The 20,006-nt window shown below is 43.3% G+C and overlaps 1 protein-coding gene across 1 annotated transcript in view; it reads right to left on the reverse strand.

Moving 5' to 3' along the window:
• AFF1 (AF4/FMR2 family member 1) overlaps nucleotides 1–18,958 on the reverse strand; it is a 75,230-nt gene extending 56,272 nt beyond the window's left edge. The window contains exon 1 of the mRNA XM_017820160.1: nucleotides 18,849–18,958. Within this exon, the coding sequence (XP_017675649.1) occupies nucleotides 18,849–18,865 (17 nt within the window). The 5' untranslated portion in view covers nucleotides 18,866–18,958. The remainder of the gene's footprint in view (nucleotides 1–18,848) is intronic.
• Between the last annotated feature and the right edge of the window lie 1,048 nt (nucleotides 18,959–20,006).

Below are 20,006 nucleotides of genomic sequence, written 5' to 3' on the forward strand. Positions count from 1 at the left end.
GAGCCAATATAGCAATATCATACTAAGCAGGCTTTTGATTGCCAGAGGCAGGAAAGCCTCATGATGACTAAGAAACACAAATGGCCCCCTCCCCAACTGGTGAGCCCCCAAGAGGTCAGAATACAGGACACAAACAGTCTGTTAGCAGAAAGATGCTCCCAGTAAAAAGCAGCTCATGCTGATGTCCGGTCTCACTTAACAGTAACTTAGAAAATGTGGAAAAACATAACAATTATACAGCACTTCAGTATGTTGCCGTAGCTGAAGCACCTGAACAAAACAAATGGTAGTTTCTTCACTTTTGATGCTGCAGAAATGAAGTCTAAAGAAACCCAGGCTTTCAGCCCCTCCCCATGTACCTTGACGTTAATAGAATGTTGTCAGAAAAGGTGTTAATTATAAGTTAGACGGAGAACAGGAAAGCTGTCATTCTCCATCTAAATGCAAATATACTAGGAGGGCTTTTAAGAAGGTGTGATTGTGTGAAGTGCAATTACAAGGAAAGCAGACAAGGAGTTGATGAATTTAAGGCTTTGTTTGTTCTAGATGTGGCAGGCAAAGGAGGAAATGTGAAAAATTTAAATCACCAGGTATGTGCAATGAAAAATCCTGACCACTTTGCCTTTTAGAGGCAAGGAGTTCTGTATACAGCAGGCACACTGAGCCAGATTTCCCTGAGCCAAGTGAGTGGTTTGACTGCCTTTCAGCCCTGAAGGCATGCGTGTCTTTTTGGGTAGGTGAGTAAAGACCTACAACTCTAGTGCTATTTCAGTAACTGGGTATGCACAGAAAGATTCAAAGCTGCTGGCCCTTGTCTGCAGCACTGACGGTGCAGCTCTGGAAGTGCGGTGTAGGATGGAACCTGAGTGCAGGACTAGTTCCCCAGGTTTGGAGAGCCCCCTCACAGCTGCACACCAAGCAGCCTTGATTGCAGTGACTCAACCGTGACAAGACTGAGCTCGCATATGAGCAGTTTTTGCAGGCAAGAGGAGCCCATCCACATATCTTCTCACTTCATCAGCAAGAATCAAAAAGTTGGCCTTGTCAGGACACAGATAGACACTTGCTCGAATGACTGGGTTTACTTTGCAGTGGTGACAGTGAAAAACGAGTTATTCTAAACTTCACTCTCTCTGTCAAAATGGGAGGCTTCGGTCTGCCACTAACACAGCTAAACTCCTCTGCTGCACAGCTGAGCAAACATTTTCACACAGCCCCAAGCGCCTCCAGAGGTGCTCCCACAGAGAGCTCCCAGACCCAGGACCAATCTGGTCAAGCTCAGCTGGTACACACAGATCCCTCTGACAGCATGCTACATCCTGGCTTTGTCTGAGAACCCATTTGTATGGAGAAGCGGCATTCCCTGCTGAGCAGATCCTGCTCGGACAGACTGGGGACTCTGAGTCACCCACGGATTCCCTCAGAAGTGACCTTTTCTTGTTTTTATGGATTTAAAGGTCACACACAGTCACACAATGTCTCATCGACAAAATGCAACCTTGCATTATTCCTGACTCTCCACAGGGCAGGCATAGGCATGCTGGCAGCAGGGTAACAAACCCTGTGCCAGCTGCTGCTGCAGTAAGTCTTCCAGCAGCACATACCCTGCCTCTGCAGCACCAGGAGCTTGCTGCAAGGTGGATTTTTTTCCCCTTGATGAAAATGTAGCTAAAGCATTTGGTGACTGCTATGAACTAAGCATGCAGACATGAACTCACACGTGGCCATGTTAGAGCAGCACAGTGGCAAGTTGTTTGGATAAGTCAGCGTTCAGACAGTATGCAGGCAGCAAGAAAAATTAAGGTGAGTAGACCCATTAGAGACTCAATTTAACACCTTCTGCTCTTCACCAAGATAAAAGAACCTGGAGCAACTCTCACTACTTGGGAATGGACTGCCCTGCATTATACCCTCCCACAGAGTTTCTTCCTCTTGATTATCTACATGTCACTCACAATGAAACCATCCTGCATTTCTCCTGGTTGCTTAAGTCAGCCCGAGATATGTAAATAAATTTAACTCAAGTATTGGTTTACAAACCCCAGCTCAGGAAGATTATGTGACTGAAGTAAAATCAGTGGAAGAGTGCCAAAACTCAAGCTTTGTTAAGCCTGGCTGGATCCTCCAGCACTCTGCACTTCAGTGCACTGCTTCAGCTATTATCTCTATGCCGAATCTTTCTGTTATGGCTCTTTAAATCAGTTATATGAACACAGAAACAGGGTAACTACTACGTGGTGAGCAGCAATCCTTTCAGAGCAGGGATACCCTTTCACTGCATCTACATGTTTTATCAGCTCACCCACCACTAGCAAAATATTACTGTTTCTAACGCTGACAAGGCATACTTGAACAGTCAGAAGTGGTTATCGACTGCTGCTCAATCAGTCTGAAGGCTTTCTTCAGTGAAGTGGTGCATGAAATCTCCCACCGTACCCATCTGCCTCTGAATTCCTCATCTCAATGGCAGAAATCCAGCACCTGGGATGAACTGTTGTAGGCTTGCCTGGGAAAATGAATAGGGTACAACCTACATTCTACCTTACATAAAACCTATCCTACCTGCTCATTTGCTTTTGCCTTGAAATACGTCTTTTTGTTGTTGAGTACAATCAATGTACTGATAATAGGTTTAAAGGCAACAAGAGAACTGCATTCACAGTTGTAAACTACAAAAAGAGGAATTAAAGATGAAGTCAGGTTTCTATTTCTTTAATGTATGCTTCAAAAGAAGCATCCTTTACTGGCAAACTTTGGAGATCTGGGAGTTTCGGTAAAGAGGCTATTGCAAGCTAGTACTGTTTGAAAGAGAGCCTAATAATTAAGGGATCAGGAAAAAAAATTTTACCTTTAATATTAACTTCCCAAACCTATTTTAATTCATTTATTTTAACACAATTATAAGATTTTGATTCACACACATATTTCCATCTTAGTGATTATAGGAAATAAAACCACGGTTGCTTAGACCTACTGTTCCTCCACACCAAGTGTCCAAATATTTTATTCCTGACCTAGCACAGAAGTACTCAGTAAAGCAGAGTCCAGTGGTTCCCTTCAACTCAGTTACTGTTTCTACAGGATTCTCATAAAAATGATAAGCCTTCCAAAGAATTCTCTCAGTAAAAAGGGTTAAAATAAAAAGTAGCTTACAGAAAAGTAAAAAAAGAAAAAAAATCCAGGTGATATCAGCTGTTAAATTTCAGAAAAACACCAGTGTTTAATTTTCCATGTGAAATCATTTTGCAAGTTAAATCAAGGATCCAAGTCCTATAATGTATTTTACTACCTCAGTTTTTGGGAGTATACTGAAATGCTTACTTCAGGTGCAAAAGTCAAATGCCATAAATTTTCTACTTTAGGACTACATTAAAATTATTCAAGTGGATGTGCTTTTTGTCCATTGATTTTATAGAACTTCTTAAATGCTTTTTAACAAACCCCAATATTATTGTTCTCCACTACATCAAAGAAGAATTCTAACAAGATATATAATTAGTAAAAGAAAAACTGAAATGTTTAATGAGCAGCTGCTTTGTGAGTCTGCATTTTAAACATCTTCTCACACAATACTTCTCTCATAGCTGAATTTCCTGTGCATCCAGCCACGTGAACATGTCACTGGTTTTCTGCAGGAGCCTGCTATCAGCTGACCTTGTCCATGCTCTGCCAAGCAGCTCCTAAGTCCATCAGTCACATTGCATGTCATCCACAGGTGCCACAACATACATCTATTGCCACATTCTCCTTTCACACGCAGCTCAACTTAGCACCATTTCTCCAGCAAGAGCCCCTGCACACTCCCTTCACTGTGTCACACAGGTGGAGCACCAGTTTCAGCATTACCTCCTCTTGCTTTGCATGATACACACTAAAACATGCACATACATCACAACTGGGCTTTTGTCAATCCTCTTTTTGAGGCAACAGAAACATCCACACAATTTTAAGGCATGTAAGCCAGTTCCCTTAAACCCTTCCGAAAACCCTGACTTCACCCAGCTTGTTCTAAACGCAGTCAGACAGCTTGCAAGACTGGCAGTGAGATTGCTGCAGAGCCCAGGAGCCTTTCACCTCAGATTTCCTGCGTGGTTGGAAGGGTCCTCCTTTCTGCCCTCTGTGACCATCCCAGCTGTTGGCCAGCATATACTCCTGAAGCCCTACAGCTCAACACAAATACAGCCCAGTGTAAAGAAGAATGTAACATCAGCCTTCAAATTTGCTGCTTTCATGACTGCAAACCTGAAGCTGTTCAAATAATAAGCTAAACGTGAAATGCTATCAGTGATTTAATTTGCTGTGAAGCATAACAAAAGCAAAAGCTACAAATATGAGGATTTGAAACTGTGTCAGAAATACGGGTAAGTGCAATTCTGCCTTCTGAATCTTTAATCCCCTGCAACCTATTAAGCATGTAAGCAAATCTATAAATTTTCTTGTGAAACATATTCTATGTGCAAATCCTTCCCAAACAATTGACTAAATCAGTCAACGTGCTATGAAAAGGCCAGTACCATAACTAAACTCTGATTAAGAAAAATTAAAGAATATTAAAGAGCTAAATTCTTTCCTACTTTCATAGGAATTAGCAGAAAACCCATCACACGCGAATTAAAAGGTTTCCTATTTGAGTTTTCCACTTACATAACAGCATGTACTGAGTAACAGGTTGGACAAGTCTTATCTGCATAGCAAGGACTACATAGAAACATAACAAGATTAGCAATGTTTGTTGAAAAGATCTGTTTATATGGTGAAAAGCCTATTTAAAAGTCTTTCCTGCAGCCTCTGCCAGACTATAATTATTCTAGAAGTGTTTCCTATTTTTTTTCATCCATACACAGAAGCACCTGCTAATTTTCCTATGGTTTGTATCTGTTGTTCAATTTTATTAAGAGGTGCACATGCTCTGTAGCCTAGTGTCTCTATATGCTGGAGTTTCAAACTGCATTCGAATCATCAGTCTGAACAAAGCATCTCATTGTCATTTGAAAGAACTTGGCAAGTGTTCAATCTAAGCAAGAGCAATAATCCATGACAGGGTGCATTAGGCAGGTACTGATGCATGCCTAATGCACATTGCAAAGCATATGCCCCTCCAAAATACACTCTGAAATATCTTATCTCTCATTTTTCCTGCTTTTTAAGAATATTTACACAAGCTGTTACTTTTTAGCAACTAGGAAAAGCTTCTCCTTTAAGAAAATAATAATAAAACGGCCACAAATACTTTCCCTCTTCAATTTTGTACACATTTATCCAGCACCTTTCTGATTTTCAAATTGAAACAAAACAGAAAAATTTCCCCTGCATCATCTGAATCTCTATTTGAAAAGCCCCTAATCTTCCCCTTGGTATTGGAAGCTGCCATGACAAACAGCACACTGATCAGCTTCACCATCGTTAGCCACACTTGTGTGCAGGCAGTGGGAACATCACACCAGCTCAGACCAAAAGCAACAGCCAGCTCCAGTTCCCACGGGACAGCAGCATGGGCTTGGCAGCGCCAAGACCCACTGCAAACACTGGAAATCTCTCTGACCTGCTTGGTCTGCATCTGTGTGCACCAGAATGTGAGTCCAACAGGCATGTGGCATGTCCCAAACATGGAAAGAAAGGCCTGAGCGACAGGGAGGCTTCTGCAGGCAGGTGAAGTCAGGCGTCCTTGTCCTTGGGCAGCACAGGGAAACCACACATCAAATCATGGGAAAGAGGAGTGCTGGTGGGAACCAGCAAGGCCGCTTCCAAAACACTCGCCTTGCCTCCCCTGAGCAGCATATGCTCCTGGAGAACATGTTCCCTGATAGCCATGCTCTGTGTCTGGAGAGAACTCAGCTGTACACCAAATCAACAGCTCAATACTGAATTAATTTTTTTTTTTTTTTACCTGGCACTGCCTAACCCGGGTGAGATATCCAAAGGATGGACACAGCTTCTTTAAGGACTAATGTGTCTCTAAAGGCTTGCAGCAGTACCAAAAATTGATAATGTCAATGTGCCTCTGAGCACATCTTTGCTGCTGGAAAACGTGAGGGATTTTTTGCAAACCACGTAACACAGCAAAACCTATGATTTTTACAGGGAGGCAGAGGGACAATGCATTTTCTAGCTGAAGTAGCAAACTACTACATGCCAGCAGTTATCTGCCAATAATTGGGCAATGTGCTGATAAATACTTTTTCTGGGTTGCCTAAGGACACTGCATGCATGAGTATCTCACCACTATTAATTAATCGCTCTTTGTGCGTTTATCCTGGTAGAATTTACATGTTGCACACAGTGAATACCCTGAATGAGGCAATTTCTACCTCCAAAAGCACTTACTATTGTCAGTTTATTTGCCCTGCTTAGCCTGATGCTCAGATTGGCAATAAATCATCATTTTTAGCAGCTGAAGTGTTTAGTGTCTTTCATTCAATATTTTTTCCTGCCCACTGTTCCCCCTGGAAGTACAGTAATCATGTGCTGAATAGTCATTTGCAGCACTGCAATTAAGAGATTATTCCATTAGGCTCTGTATTTCTATCCGGTTTTATGTTTCCATTAAAAGCATTTTGTTAAACAATTGAGCAAACAATGTAATGCAACAGCAGGAGCAGATGCCTGTCAGGCAGAGCCCCGGTGAAGCAGCCCAGGAAGAGCAGGCAGTGCTCACAGGTCGATAAGAGAGATCCTCCTCTTAGGCAGGGTCCCAAAACATGGGAGAGGACAGGCAGCATGCTTGCAGATGGGCCAATGTGGGTAAGCAATGGAAGAGTTGACTGCCTGCCAAGAGACTGGGTGAAACTGGAGAAAAGTCACTGGCCAGACACCTCTGTGGGGGTGAGTTCCTCTGTAAACACAGCATCATGTCTTATGCCTCTAAGAGCAGAGTAAGAAATATCAAGGAAATTTTACATCTATAAAAAGTGGCCACTTCTTCAAGGAGCAATCAAAGTACTTGTTAATTATGTTGTAGCTCTTATTTCATTGTCTTCTAGGCTCTGTATAGTTTTATTTGCAGTTTAAACCATCTAGGGGATTGAATCTTTCCAAGACTGTTCTCAACCAGTTCTCCTTTTCTCTGGGGAAACTACCCCTCTCAAAGGAAGTCACATCTGCCCAAACAACGGTGGTGATTTTATGCCAAGCTTGTGGACAAGGCTGGAAAATCACAGCAAAGTGCTGCAGGAATACACATGAAGAGTTTCACCGGGCATATGGAGCATTTTGTCCACTCAGTGGTGACTCGGAACACCTTCCAGGGAATACATTGCCTTCTCTGATAACACCCTCCCAGCCTCTGCCCTTATGAGTTGTTAACTTTCATCGTTAACAACCAATACCCTCTGAGTTCCTGTCCTCAGTGGCAACACACAGTTTTGGAGGAGAATGAATCAGCACTGCCTCTCCCTGGGGTTCCTCATCCCCTGCCCTCCCACGCATGTTCCCAACAGTACTCACTCATTGCCCTAAGATGAGGCAGGAGGTCTGCACTTTGCTCACCAAGGGACTGACCAGATGCCCACGAGTAACCATTGCATCAAGCTTCTGAAGAATGTTTTCAATTTTTTGCATGTAGGCTGCTGGACTTTCCCTCACCCCCTGACTGCGTGCCTAGAGCTACATCCAGTGCCAAGCATGGTAAGCCTCTTGAACAACCTGCTTCCAACCAGACAACTTCCTGCATCATCATGGGGATGCACTGACTCTGGATTGTTTCATCTCCCTGTAGTCTCTTGCTGGCCCAAAGATTCATTAATGAAACATCCACAAACACAGTGAATAACACCTCCAACACCTCACATAACCCAAGTAACATCTAGCCAAGTCATCTGTAGAAAGCTAGATTTCTCAAGAAAATGCAAGCTTATCACAGCGACTTAGAACAACTCTTCTTTTTTTAAACCACAGGATAACTAAATCTCAGCACACATTTTGTAATACACTCTGCATCTTTTCCATCTTACTCAATTGCTTAGTTGGCACAGTTACTGAACATGCAGTCACAGAGAAGTAGAATTCTGCATAGCAAACTTGTTATGCATAAGTGTTTCTGGAAGCCACTTGAAAAATGGCAGTAAGGAAAGAACAGAGCCTCACTATTTCTGCATTTTTTATATTCCACCTGAAACTTCCCCTTTATTCATTCCCAGAACAACTCTTAGAATCCTTCCCGACTAGCATATTGTGCCTTAACTCCACATTTTTTCACCCTGCTGTGATACTTGTAGCAATACACACAACAGAGAAAGAACAAAGGAAATGGTAAAGTCAATATCCCTGCCTCCTCCACATCTCTTTTTCTGTCACACACACACCTAGCAGTCATTCCTCAGTTTCAAATTGTGAACCAGGAACCCATTTTGAGCACGTGCTTATACACATGCAAAATCCATTCTCTGTGTAAAATCTCCAGGTCGAGAATTCATTTTGAGCACAAGCTCAAGCACAGCTCTTTACCAGGAACACCTTCTTGAACTGGACTTGAAAGGTTAAAGCCAAAGGAAACTAGAAAACCAGATACTGGTCTAAATTCCTCCTTTCACCAAAGTAGCACATCGCCTTAAAACACAGCGTTTAAGTCTCTCAAAAGATGTGGAGGGAATAGAGCAGCTGGAATCCAGTGTACATGCTGAAGGCTACAATTTGGTCCCAAATGAGGACGATGTAGAAAAACCGAGAGTAACCCATGAAATTTGGAGCAGCAGCTGTTACAACACCTTGCACGTACACCCTGCTGAGCCCTGGCACAGCTGCCTCAGCTTTCAGCACACCCTTGGCCAGCCGAACTCACACAAACCTTTTTAACCCCTCCTCTGGTTTCCTACTTTTCATTGAGACTTCGCTGTGTGTAAGAAGGATCCAAGATCTCTACCTAGTCAGTGCCTGCACCTCACTTGCGCTGGATCTTACTTGCACTTACCCGAGCGAAAGAGAGGAGGAAGGGGTGAAAGAATAGTTCAAGGACCTTCGAAGAAAACTGCATGGCTTAATTAAAGACCTTTTAAATGCATCTTATTAACTCCAGTAACTGCTACTGGTTTTTCCTCCCCCTCTCTAGGGGAAAGAAAGAAATATTGAACAAGTAAAACCAAATCATTATTCACTTGGCAGATTACTGTACACAAACAGTCTTTAAAGTTGTTACACTCAAGTAAACATAGCTTATATCAATATCATCTGTGCTTTTCCGTCATTAGGCTGCAAGGGAGGAGGATGGCCCATTTTCAAGGAAGCAATTTTTACAAAAGGAAACCATTAACTTGATATTAAATCAATGCACAAAGGAACAGGGAAGTAAAGAAGAAATTCCCCAGAAGATGGGGTTTGGACACAGAAAGAAGAGTTTTCTTCACAATACCTTCTTTTATACTGCATTTCTATCAGACTTTTTTTTGGGGTGGAGGGTGGGGACGAGGCGAGGGGGGAGAATATTTTTAAACATAATTTTGATGTTTTATTCTGCTATAACTGAAAATAGGACCTTTTCTCCTACTCCCTACTGTTTTAACTAGCACAAATGATTATTGCCAAATCAGAAAGCTATAGGAATAAGCACTCTTAAGGGAGCTGAGTGGAAACAGTACTGAATGCAGAACCCTTGACTGAAACACCATATGTTGCATACATGTCTCTTTATAACTAAGTACAGCACAGATACTAAAGTCAGTTCTAAGTAAGAACTGAAACAACTTATTTGGCCACAAAACGACACAAGGTTCAGCCCAAAGGACAGATTGTCAACTAAATGTTCATTAGATTTAAAAACTAACCCAGATCACATCTGGCTTTATAGGCATTACAGGATAGGGGGGTTGTGTGTGTGTGGTTTTCTTTTTCTTTGATTTGGGGTGGTTTGGTTGGATTTTTTTAGTAAGCACAGTTTCTCAGTTTCCATGATAAATTCTCTCACAAGTTGTTCAAACAGCAAAACAACATCAAGACACACCAAAAGAGTTGCCAAAACACAGCCCAAGAAGGTTTGGGTTGCAATTCCCAGTTTAAGTTATAATTACAAACGGCTTTCATTAATTTAAGAATTACAGAAAGAATGTTCTGGCTGTGAAAAGCAGTGCACCAAAGGCACAGGAAAAAGGGATGTGCAATGAGGGAAACATATTCTGTAGGTCAGTTCACTCAGTTTACTTAACTAACTTAGAAAGAAAACACCCTTTCCAAATCATTAGGAACCAGACTGATTCACATGTTTAAGTAATGGAAGAAGCAGCTTGGGAGCCAAGTTTTAATGTTATCAGTTTTTGCAGACTGACAGTTTCATCCATCCACTTTAATCCACTGTGGTCCCGCTCATGTAGAGCTGCACTGTCCATGTACCACAGCACCAAGCAACAGCACTACTCATTATGCTCAGTGACATGCTAAGGTAGGTGCAGAAACTCCAGTTTGGATCAATCCTATCTCATTAGGCTCACTTGGAACCAAGGCTGAAGTCATGCCATTTAACCACCAGGAGTTTGGAGCTGTTTTTGGGAGGAGGAGGAGGGAACAAGAACAAAAAGTTAAGGCCATCTTCAGAGGGAAATTCTAGACTTTGCTGAAGTAAAGCTGTTGACGTTTTTTTCCTTCTCTTTTCGCAGGGTAAACTCTTCATTTTTGTTACAAATAAATAGAGAAGTGCAGGGGAAAGCTTTGTGGTACTTAATTCACTAAATGATCAAGTCTTTTTTCAAAGGTGAAACACTGAGTTACTGAATTTTTCCAAGTTAGCCAATTTAGGAAGTTATTTTGGTCTATTGATTTTAATGCCTCATCGTACAAGTCAACTGCTTTTCCTGTAGGATGCAATGGTAAAAGCACCCCATGTTTCTGAATAATACACCTCATTATTATGGTGTTTCTAAAAGCAGATTAGACTTTCTCAAAGAATAGAACACAATTTTACCTATTTTTCTGTCTCTTCCAAATCTAGGTGATTAGACAGAATTTTCTTATGCTCTAGATCAGTAGGTTTTTTTACCCCTGTAGTGCTTTACACAGAACCAGGCATTTCCTCTTAGGAGGGTCACAAACCCAGCTAAGCAAAGAAAGACTATTATTAGTTTGCTGAAGCCAGTCCATGTAAAATGGATAGGGGTTTGCAAACAGATAAGAATTGTCAGTGGTGTTCCAAAACCTCAGCAAAGCGATCACATTCCCTTTAAACATTAAGACAGTCATTCATCTTGTTCCCAAAGTAGAAGTTACAGAGTACCACGTGTTAAATAAGAAACCCAAAATCAAACCCAAAACTTTAAACATATTTAAACACTTCTGAGATACAGAGCATCTAAACAGGTTGAAAACAATGAGCTTTCAAAAATGAATGTACATAAAATATGCTCACAGATACAGGGGGGAAAAAAAACATCTAAACTTCACATGCTTCTGAATTGATGTTCTTAAAGCTTTGAAAATAAGTATTTTTGAAGGGAGAAGCACTGCTTCAAATACTGCCATAAGCTTCCCATCAGTCTGAACAAGACAGGACCATGGGGAAAACATCCAAGTTCCCTCTCCAGACTGGGATGTACCTCAAATCTGGGTGTGCATTGGACAAGACTGTCCTTCAGCACAGACTGAGCATTAACTGCATGCCAAGCTGCGACTAAAGAGTTTTCAAACAGGCTTAGCTTTCCAGTAGCAAATACTAAAGAGAGGCACAAGCCAGAAAATGGCAAACAGACCAACCAAAACCAGGTAAAATTGAGGAGAGACTTTCAAGCTGAACTACAGGAAACATCGTGGTCCCCCTGGATGGAGATGGGTTTTTATTTTCATCAATTAAAAACTAACTGCTGGACAAAGCAGACTAAGCTGCTCCAAGGGAGCTGCAGAGTCTGGACAAAGAAGGGAGACACAGTGGTCCAGAAAAGCTCTTTGGCCAAACACAGCTTATAGCCATCATCCCATATCCATCCTCCCAGAAGCCTTATTCACCACTATCATGGAGTTCACACTAAGCTTTAGCTAACATAGTTATCTCACCTCTGCAGTATATTTGCTGCCTTTTAGCTATGCCAGCAGAACTTTTCACAGTAAAAAAGGCCTGCAGTGACAGACAGACAGACATGGCAGCTTCCAGGTAATGGCAACTCTAAGGGAGTCTTTGAAAAATCCAAGCAAACCTCCCAGCTCTGCAGCACAGAGGGATAGCCCGTGCAATCCTTCTGTTAGCACACATTATTTTAGCAAAGCTACCAAGAAATAGGTCCCTAGACTGACAGCCTGTTCTCAGCTGAACCACGGCTTACTGACATCATAAAAACAACTTTTCCTAGAACAGCTTGTTCTGCTGAGGGCTGTGGGGACATGGAAAAGAGAAGCATGTCACCAAAGCACTCCTAAAATGCCAGCATATTCCCTGTCTTCAGATTAGGATGATTTTTCCAAAGTAGCCTATGGGGCGAGAGGATTATTGAGAAATAGCTGCATAACAGTTATGAGGGAGAGTTTCTGAGCTGTGCTTGCAAAGATGAATTATCTCAGTAATATCTTTTTAAGCAAAACCTTACAAACTGCAGAAGAATAAAAATACTAAAAGCAATTTCTTACCATGTGCTTTAAAGATGTAAATATCCCTTTACTACTCTACATTTTAATAATTCCTTTCAATTTCAGATGCTAGCAAATACCCACATTTCAAACTGCAATGCCCATAACTCAGCTTGGGGAAGAGGCACGTGCACTAATGCTCTCTTACATACCTCACATACACACACCAGCTGTTAAACACTACTGTGCCACGAAGAAGCTGATCATACCTTGCTGAATACATCATTTGGTGCTTATAGATTACACAGGACATGGCATTCTAAGCAAAGATACACAGAATAAAAATACTACCATATGCTCGAGAGTTTCCTCTTTTGTTTCTTTTTTTTTTTTTTAAAGGGCTACTGCTTAGGTTCTGGTGAATTGAGGGTAGGGGAGTTCCTTGTTGTTTTGTTATTTTTGGTGAGTTTTCGTGGTTGCTTTTTGTTGCCACCCTCCCCCCCCTTTTTTTTTACAAGTATAAAAATGAAACCCACAGTTCTTGCAATCCTGAAAACGACTTTTACTGTTGTCTCTGAGGTTAAACATTAACAATTTGCTTGTTGAACTTCCTCTAAAAATTAAAGCAGGGACATTATTTTCGCTTAACCTGAGAGTAGCATTGTAAAAACAACAGTAAAGGCAACTTTAGGTCACTAGTACAATAAACATTCAGTACAACTGAAAATGACAATTCTATGCACTAAACAATATCTAAACCTAATCCAGAAGACAATCATGAAGCATGTGGCATTTCTGATGAAAGCTGCCTAATCAAACCTCCCCAGACACCTCAGCTTGACAATGCTGAAGTATTAACAGGAGAAGAGCACCTTCTCAAATTCAGTTTTGTGCCCACACACCCGCTTTTTCTCCCTGTCTGCCACCTCTCCCTCCTCATACAAGAATAAGGCAGCAAAATAAATGTGCTTTTAATAAGCCATGCAGCTAAATAAGGGGATCAACAATTTCTGCACCTCAGCAGCATACAAGAGAGCTGGTGGCTGGCTCTGCATACAGCAGCCATCCCAGTTGAGAGGGAAGACAAGCAGGAAGGATTCTACCTCTCACCACTTTCCAACACAGAATCCAGTTGCTTGATTCTGTACTGATGTAGAATTCAACTTCTCTTCCCTGAGTTGCCTGTGAACAAGCAACTCTGAAAAATCTGCTCTTAGCACATGTAGGAGCTCTTGTCTGTTCCCCATAAAAGCATTCTGCTGGATAGATACAGCTCTATCTTAATCCACCTATGGTAACATTGGAGTGATACCTGCCCCAGCCACTGCTACATGTGTCTTCTTAATTTTTATCACAGACACAGATGAACTGCAGCAGCCAAATTTGAAAAACTTACCGGGGGGGGTGGGGGGAGGAGGAAATCTCCATGCTGTGTTCAAGACTGAGTAAGATAAGTACTTTCCTTACTTTTTTTTTTTTTTTGGAGGCCCAGGCAACTCTTTTGTCATGGTGCTCACAAGCCAGATAAGCAAATGAAAGCAAATTAGCCTCTAAGCTCTCAACCACCCTGTGCCAGAGCCGGACCTTAGGAAGACATCCTGCACTCGGTGGGAAACTCTTCCTCACTTCACTGCCCTCTGCCTCATGCAGAAAGACGTCTTTGTAGCATGCCTACGTACTTTAGGAAGACACCTTTTCTATTATATTTTAAAGCCATTTAAAAGCTTCATGTTGTCACTCACTGTGACTACACTCAGCAGAAAAGTGCTGAGGAGAATTTATGCAGTTCATTAAACGCTTGTTTCCTGCTATTGATGCTGCATCTTGCAGTTTTACTAGCAAACGATTTTCTCATAAAAAGCAGTGAGAAAATGCCCCTCTCTATAACACAGATTCAGACATAGGAAAATTATGTGACCTAAGGAAACATTCCCTTGTCCTGGCATACTTGAGCTGTATACAACTGTATTTCAAAGTTTTCAATGGCCTATTACAAACAACTCTCACTGCGAAAAGAACCAAAACCAACCAAACAAAACACCAGCAAACCTGCCTGAAAAATCCACTGCTCTGTAAGCATCTCTTTCTTCTGTATGGGAGAGTTTCAGCTGTAGGCCTGCCCAAAGCAACAGACTCCAGGCTCAGAAAGTCCAGGCAATAAGGAACTGCGAACTGAAAATCCCCAGAAACGCACAAAACGTGCCATGGATCATCTGGGCATCTGGTTCTGGAGAAAACAGAGTTGTATTTCTACAGCAGGGCTAGTAGCAACATACAAGCAAAACCAACAGGGTTTCAAGGGATGTTTTAGCTTTGGACAGACAGGTAAACTCCAATGAGACATTGTTTCAGCCCTTCTTGACCTACATCAGCTGACCAGAATGCAGCATCACCAGTACTGGCATTTGCCTGTATCAACTCGATCTATGCAACAAACCAGTTATGAAACGTGTCTTTAGACCTGGCCAGGAAAGCTGTGAAATGACATAGAACAAATTTAAGCTGCATTATTCAACATAGCTTCTCCTAAGGGAAAAGCCTCAGTGTTATTATTCCCTTCAGAATTCACCATGACTTAAATGTAGATAAAGCCACGTTTTATTTCTGCACAGCATTACCTTTTTCTACAAAAATGAGTGGTACTGCATCATTTCAAGGCTCTGCTGGGTTTAGCTGGTACGACTTGGCTCTAGGGGGTGGAAATAGAGAGCTTCCTAGGCTGCTGTCCATCATTACCTTTACCTGCAAGGCTGACTCAGGAGAAAGAGGAAGGTGAGCCCAGCAGGGATGACAGCACAACACTCAGATTTCATGTTGCTCTGACTGTGTTACTGTATTCACCTATGTACAAAGATTAAGAAACTGCACTGGTTCTACACACCAGCAATAATACTAATCATTGCTGATTAGGCTGAAAGGCAGGTTATATGACAACTAGAAATTCTTAGCATCCAAAATGATAAACTATTTTGTTTATCCACCAACTGTAAATAAGTATATCCTACTGGGTCTACAGATCATTTTAAATGATCCTAACCAGCCTGAGAAAAGCAGCCTACACCTTAAAAAAACCTAGCCATTCATCTGAAGATCCTCAGCTAGCAATTGCTGCAGTAGAGCAGATATTTCAACAAAGAAGGGAGCAGAAAAGAGATGGGCTCCACCATTCCATTAAGGAGCTGTGTCTTCACTCTTCCCTAATCCCTTGTAGTAAGAGCAGGTGCCAGCCTGTCTCACACCCCTCCTAGGGATCCTGCCCTACCTCAGAGCAGCCCAACGGCATGTGATGAGTATCACACCACACTCAACAAGAAAGTAAACTTGTTCTCATTCAGATCAATTCTGCTTCTGCTCATACGTTCCTGAATATACTATAAAAACCTGACACAAGCCCTGTTGCCTGGGGACACTACAGGCATCAGATCATCTCTGCATTCCAGAAGAGAGAGCATAGAAAGCTACAGCTGCAAACCTACGGCTCAGTGAGCAACTTAAAAAAAAATAACAACCTACATTATACACAAAACAACACTACCTGGAGGACAGTTTCTCCACCTACTATTTCCAGATGTAAGCTATTTACAGCAGCTATTGGTAGAAGCTGATCATTCTCAAACAGCTGAAAACAAACCATACCCAATCCTCCATATAATCATTTCTTAAGATTACTATTTTTAAAAATGTTATGGCACCTAGTAGCACATCAGCTTCTCAGTCATCACTATTACAGTTTTTAAAATGCTAAAGAGCAGCAACAGGCATATTTAATCACCTTGTTTTCCTTACCCTTCCACCCTTCAAAACAGTGAAACCCAAATACTGAGCTGCTCAGCATCACAGCACTGAAGCTGAAGAAAGGATGCTGGATTTTCTTGTTTCCAAACAAGTATCCTCCCCCACGTCCCATCACTGTCACCAGCTGAAACATAGAGCATGTGAGAAACAGTGCACAGGAGCAGATGGAGGAGTGCCCGAAGGCCTCCTACAGAGCGATACACAAAACCCTACCGTGCTCGGTATCACACCACCTCATCAGTAATTTACTGAGCTTGCAAAAAGCCGTTTTTTTTGTTTGGTGAGGGGGTTTTTTTGGGTGTTTTTTTTTTTCAAAGAGGAAATGAACACAAAAAAGCTCACTCACAGCATTTGTCAGCTACCTTGCAGAGTAAACCCCTGACATGTTTTGGCAAANTTTTTTTTTTCAAAGAGGAAATGAACACAAAAAAGCTCACTCACAGCATTTGTCAGCTACCTTGCAGAGTAAACCCCTGACATGTTTTGGCAAATGAATTCTGGAGACATGTTGCCTCTCAGTCCCACACAGTATAGCTCTAATTGTTTATTACGAATATGAATTAATCCTTTACTGTTGAATAAAAGCTTCTACTTATTCACAAAGCACAAAGTTTTTGAAATGAGATGGATACCCCTGTGGACCTGTGCCACTGAAACAGAAATACCACAAGCATCGGGTTTTCTGGCAAATGCTGCCTCTTTCCTACAGACTCGTTTCTGCTGCTCATATTCACTCCTACTCTCTTTAAATGACTTAAAATGGGCAATAATCTTTTTTACTCTAACACTGATTTTCAAGGATACAGAGTAATCTCCTTACTCACTATGCTGGAACACTCTGATGCAGTTTTACAGCTTGAGCACCTCACAGCATCCTGACAAACACGAAAGCCAATGCACATGACGCATAAGAAGGGAGGGTACAGAAGGGCTGGTGCACGTCTTGACCCCATGCCCATCTCAAATGGTAGGTGTGGGGCACAGTCCTTTCACCTGCCCTGCAGTACTTGGCCCCGTGGACCCAACCCTTGGCCTGTTTTTCTCACTTCAGTTTGAACCACTCAACATACATAACTTTATTCTCTGCACCATTCACCTTACAGGCGGATGTGGCTCACTGGTCCCACTGCCAGCTCTGCCCTTTCTCAGCCAGTTGGCTGAAGCTGGGGGCTACTGCTGGGACCTGGCTCCCTCATGCACTCCTGCCACCCAGGAAAATGACTGTGCAACCTCTGAGACATCAAGAGTGTCCCTGGCCTTGGAGCAAAGCCAAGCTCCAGGGCCAGGCAGCATCACTAGGATTTATGCTGCGTCCTCTCTTAGCATGCGGGCCTATTACAGCAATGCTGATAATGCAGGCCAGTAAATCATGTGGATAAGCGATCACACAAAAGAAAGAAAATATGTTAAAAACTGAGCCTTTACCTTTTTGTCAAGTACTCTTTATGTCAAGTATTGCCAGCCTCCCCACATGCAGGGAGAGCAGGCAATCGAAGCTGGACAAGAGCACAGCTGTTAAACGAGCAATCTGTCTTCCCCTTCTTCCTCCCTAAACCTCAGGGCTCTGTCCTTCTCCAGTATGTAATTTAAAGCCAGCTCTTGGCTTCCAACCTGCAGAAAAGCACCACTGTGAAAATACATTGTGAGCACCAAACTTCTGTGTAGGATATGCCACCATTTTTAAGTCTTTTTTTTTTTTTAACTCCTGCCTGCAGGAAAGGGGAGCAAGGTGGCTGTTTGGTATGGGACTAAAGAGCAAAAAGGAATTTCTCTCTGTGGCATTTCTGAAATGCCCATTAAAGCATCCTAAACGCAAGAAGGCATTTAACAGGTCCTTTAAATAGCACTGCTCCATCAAGTACTACAACTTAAGAAAAGCTGCCTCCTCCATGCTGAATGTGAAATTTACTGTAGATAGGACACTCCCCCGACTTTCCCCCACCCCCGAGAGTAGGCAAGATGTTGCTTCTTTATAACCACAGCTGAAAAGTATTTAACCAAGACTGATATTTTAGCTTGAATGTTTCTCCCTGACAGCAACTACGTAACTCTTTTTTACGCTCCTCTCTGTCACCATTTTCTGCTCTCCCACCTACCCGGCAGATTTGCACACCAGCAGACACAACCTGCTTCCATCGCACCCAGCCAGCTCTCCAGCCCAACCCGACAGAAACCATCTACCGCCTCTTAAAACACTGCTGTGAGCAATGACAGAAACCTATTCGCGCTAGGATGGTTACAGGGGAAAACAAACAAACAGCAGACTAGTCCACAGGGCAGAAGGAAATCAGTTTCAAAAGAAAATCAGTTTCAAAGAGCTTTTAACTTGTTGGACTAGGAGACATTTGACGGGGAGCGATTAAGACTTTTGTTTTCCCTGCTGAAATAAAGTTTACACTGAGAGAAGGGAGCGGGCACTTCGGTGAACAAAATATACAGACAAAATGTACTTCAGAGACGCGGGGTAAAAAGCCTACAGCAAGCTGTCCCTGAGCCAGGGCATCACTAACTCCGCCGGGCTACGAGCAGCTCCTCAATGAGATGCACCGAGCGCGGCCGAAGTTATTTTAATGCCGTACCTCGACTGAGCAGCCATCGCGGGGTTATCCTGCCAAGCGTCCTCTATCCATGAGCTCTCCCCGCAGCCGCCCGGGCTCTACCCCGCTGCCCGAGCCCGCCGTTCCATGTGCCGGCTGCCTCCCCGGCGCTGCGCGGTGCCCCCGCGCCGCGGCTCCCCCCGCCCGGGCGGCCGGCGCAGGGCTCATTTTGATCGACATCCGGGCGCACGGCCCACCCCCGGCCACGGGGAGGGCGGGGGGGGGACCCCGCCCGGCCCAGCGGGCCCGCCCGCGGCCGGCCGGCAGCCAGCGGGGGCGGGAGCCGGGGGGCAGCGGGGCCGCGTCTCCGCTCGGTGCTCCCGCACTGCCCGGGGCGGCGGGTCCGGCGGCAGCGCGGCCCCCGGGGCCGCCCCGCGCCCGCCTCCCCCCGCCCGGGAGAGAGCTCGTGGTACGGCCCGGCAGGGCCGGGAGAGAGGGGCCGGGCTGGCCGTGCCCTGCCCGGGACCGCGCCGGGGGCGCTGCCTGGTGGGAACGGGGGGAAAGGGGACGGGGAGAGCGGGAGGGGCGGATGCTGCTCCGCGTACCGGCTCCCTACCCTCTGCCACAGCCCACGGGCTCTGGAGGATGATGGTGTTTGTTGTTTGTTTGTTGGGGTTTTTTGGGGGTTTTTTTGGTGGGATTTGGTGATGGGGTTTCTTTGTGTTTGGGTTTGCTTTTTGGTTTTGGGGAATTTTTGGGGGGTTTTTTTGTTGTTGGGGTTTTTTTTGTTATGTTTTGGGGGTTTTTGTGTTCGTTTGTTTGGTTTTTTTTGTTGTTGTTTGTTTGTTTTGTTTCTTTTTGTTTTGGATTTTTTTGTTGTTTACTGTTTGGTTGATTTTTTTTGGGGGTGGCGTTTTAGTGGGGTTTTTTTGTTGGTTTCTTTGGGGATTTTTTTGTTGGTCTTTTTTGGTGAGGGTTGTGTTTTTTGGGGGGGTGGTGTTGTTTGTTGGGGGGTTTTGTTTTGTTTTTCTTTTTTTTTGTGTTGGTTTTTTGTTTGTTTTGTTTTTATTGTTGTTATTGGGATGGTTAGATTTTTGTTATTATTATTCGTTTTGGAAGTATTTCTTTGTTCTTTTAGATAAGCAAAAGAAAATGTCTCGGAATTGGTTTTGTGGTTTTGGTGGTGGGGTTTTTTTCAAC

The sequence above is a fragment of the Lepidothrix coronata genome, unplaced genomic scaffold (genome assembly GCF_001604755.1).
Source record: "Lepidothrix coronata isolate B3197 unplaced genomic scaffold, Lepidothrix_coronata-1.0 Scaffold79, whole genome shotgun sequence".
Classification (NCBI taxonomy): Eukaryota; Metazoa; Chordata; class Aves; order Passeriformes; family Pipridae; genus Lepidothrix; species Lepidothrix coronata.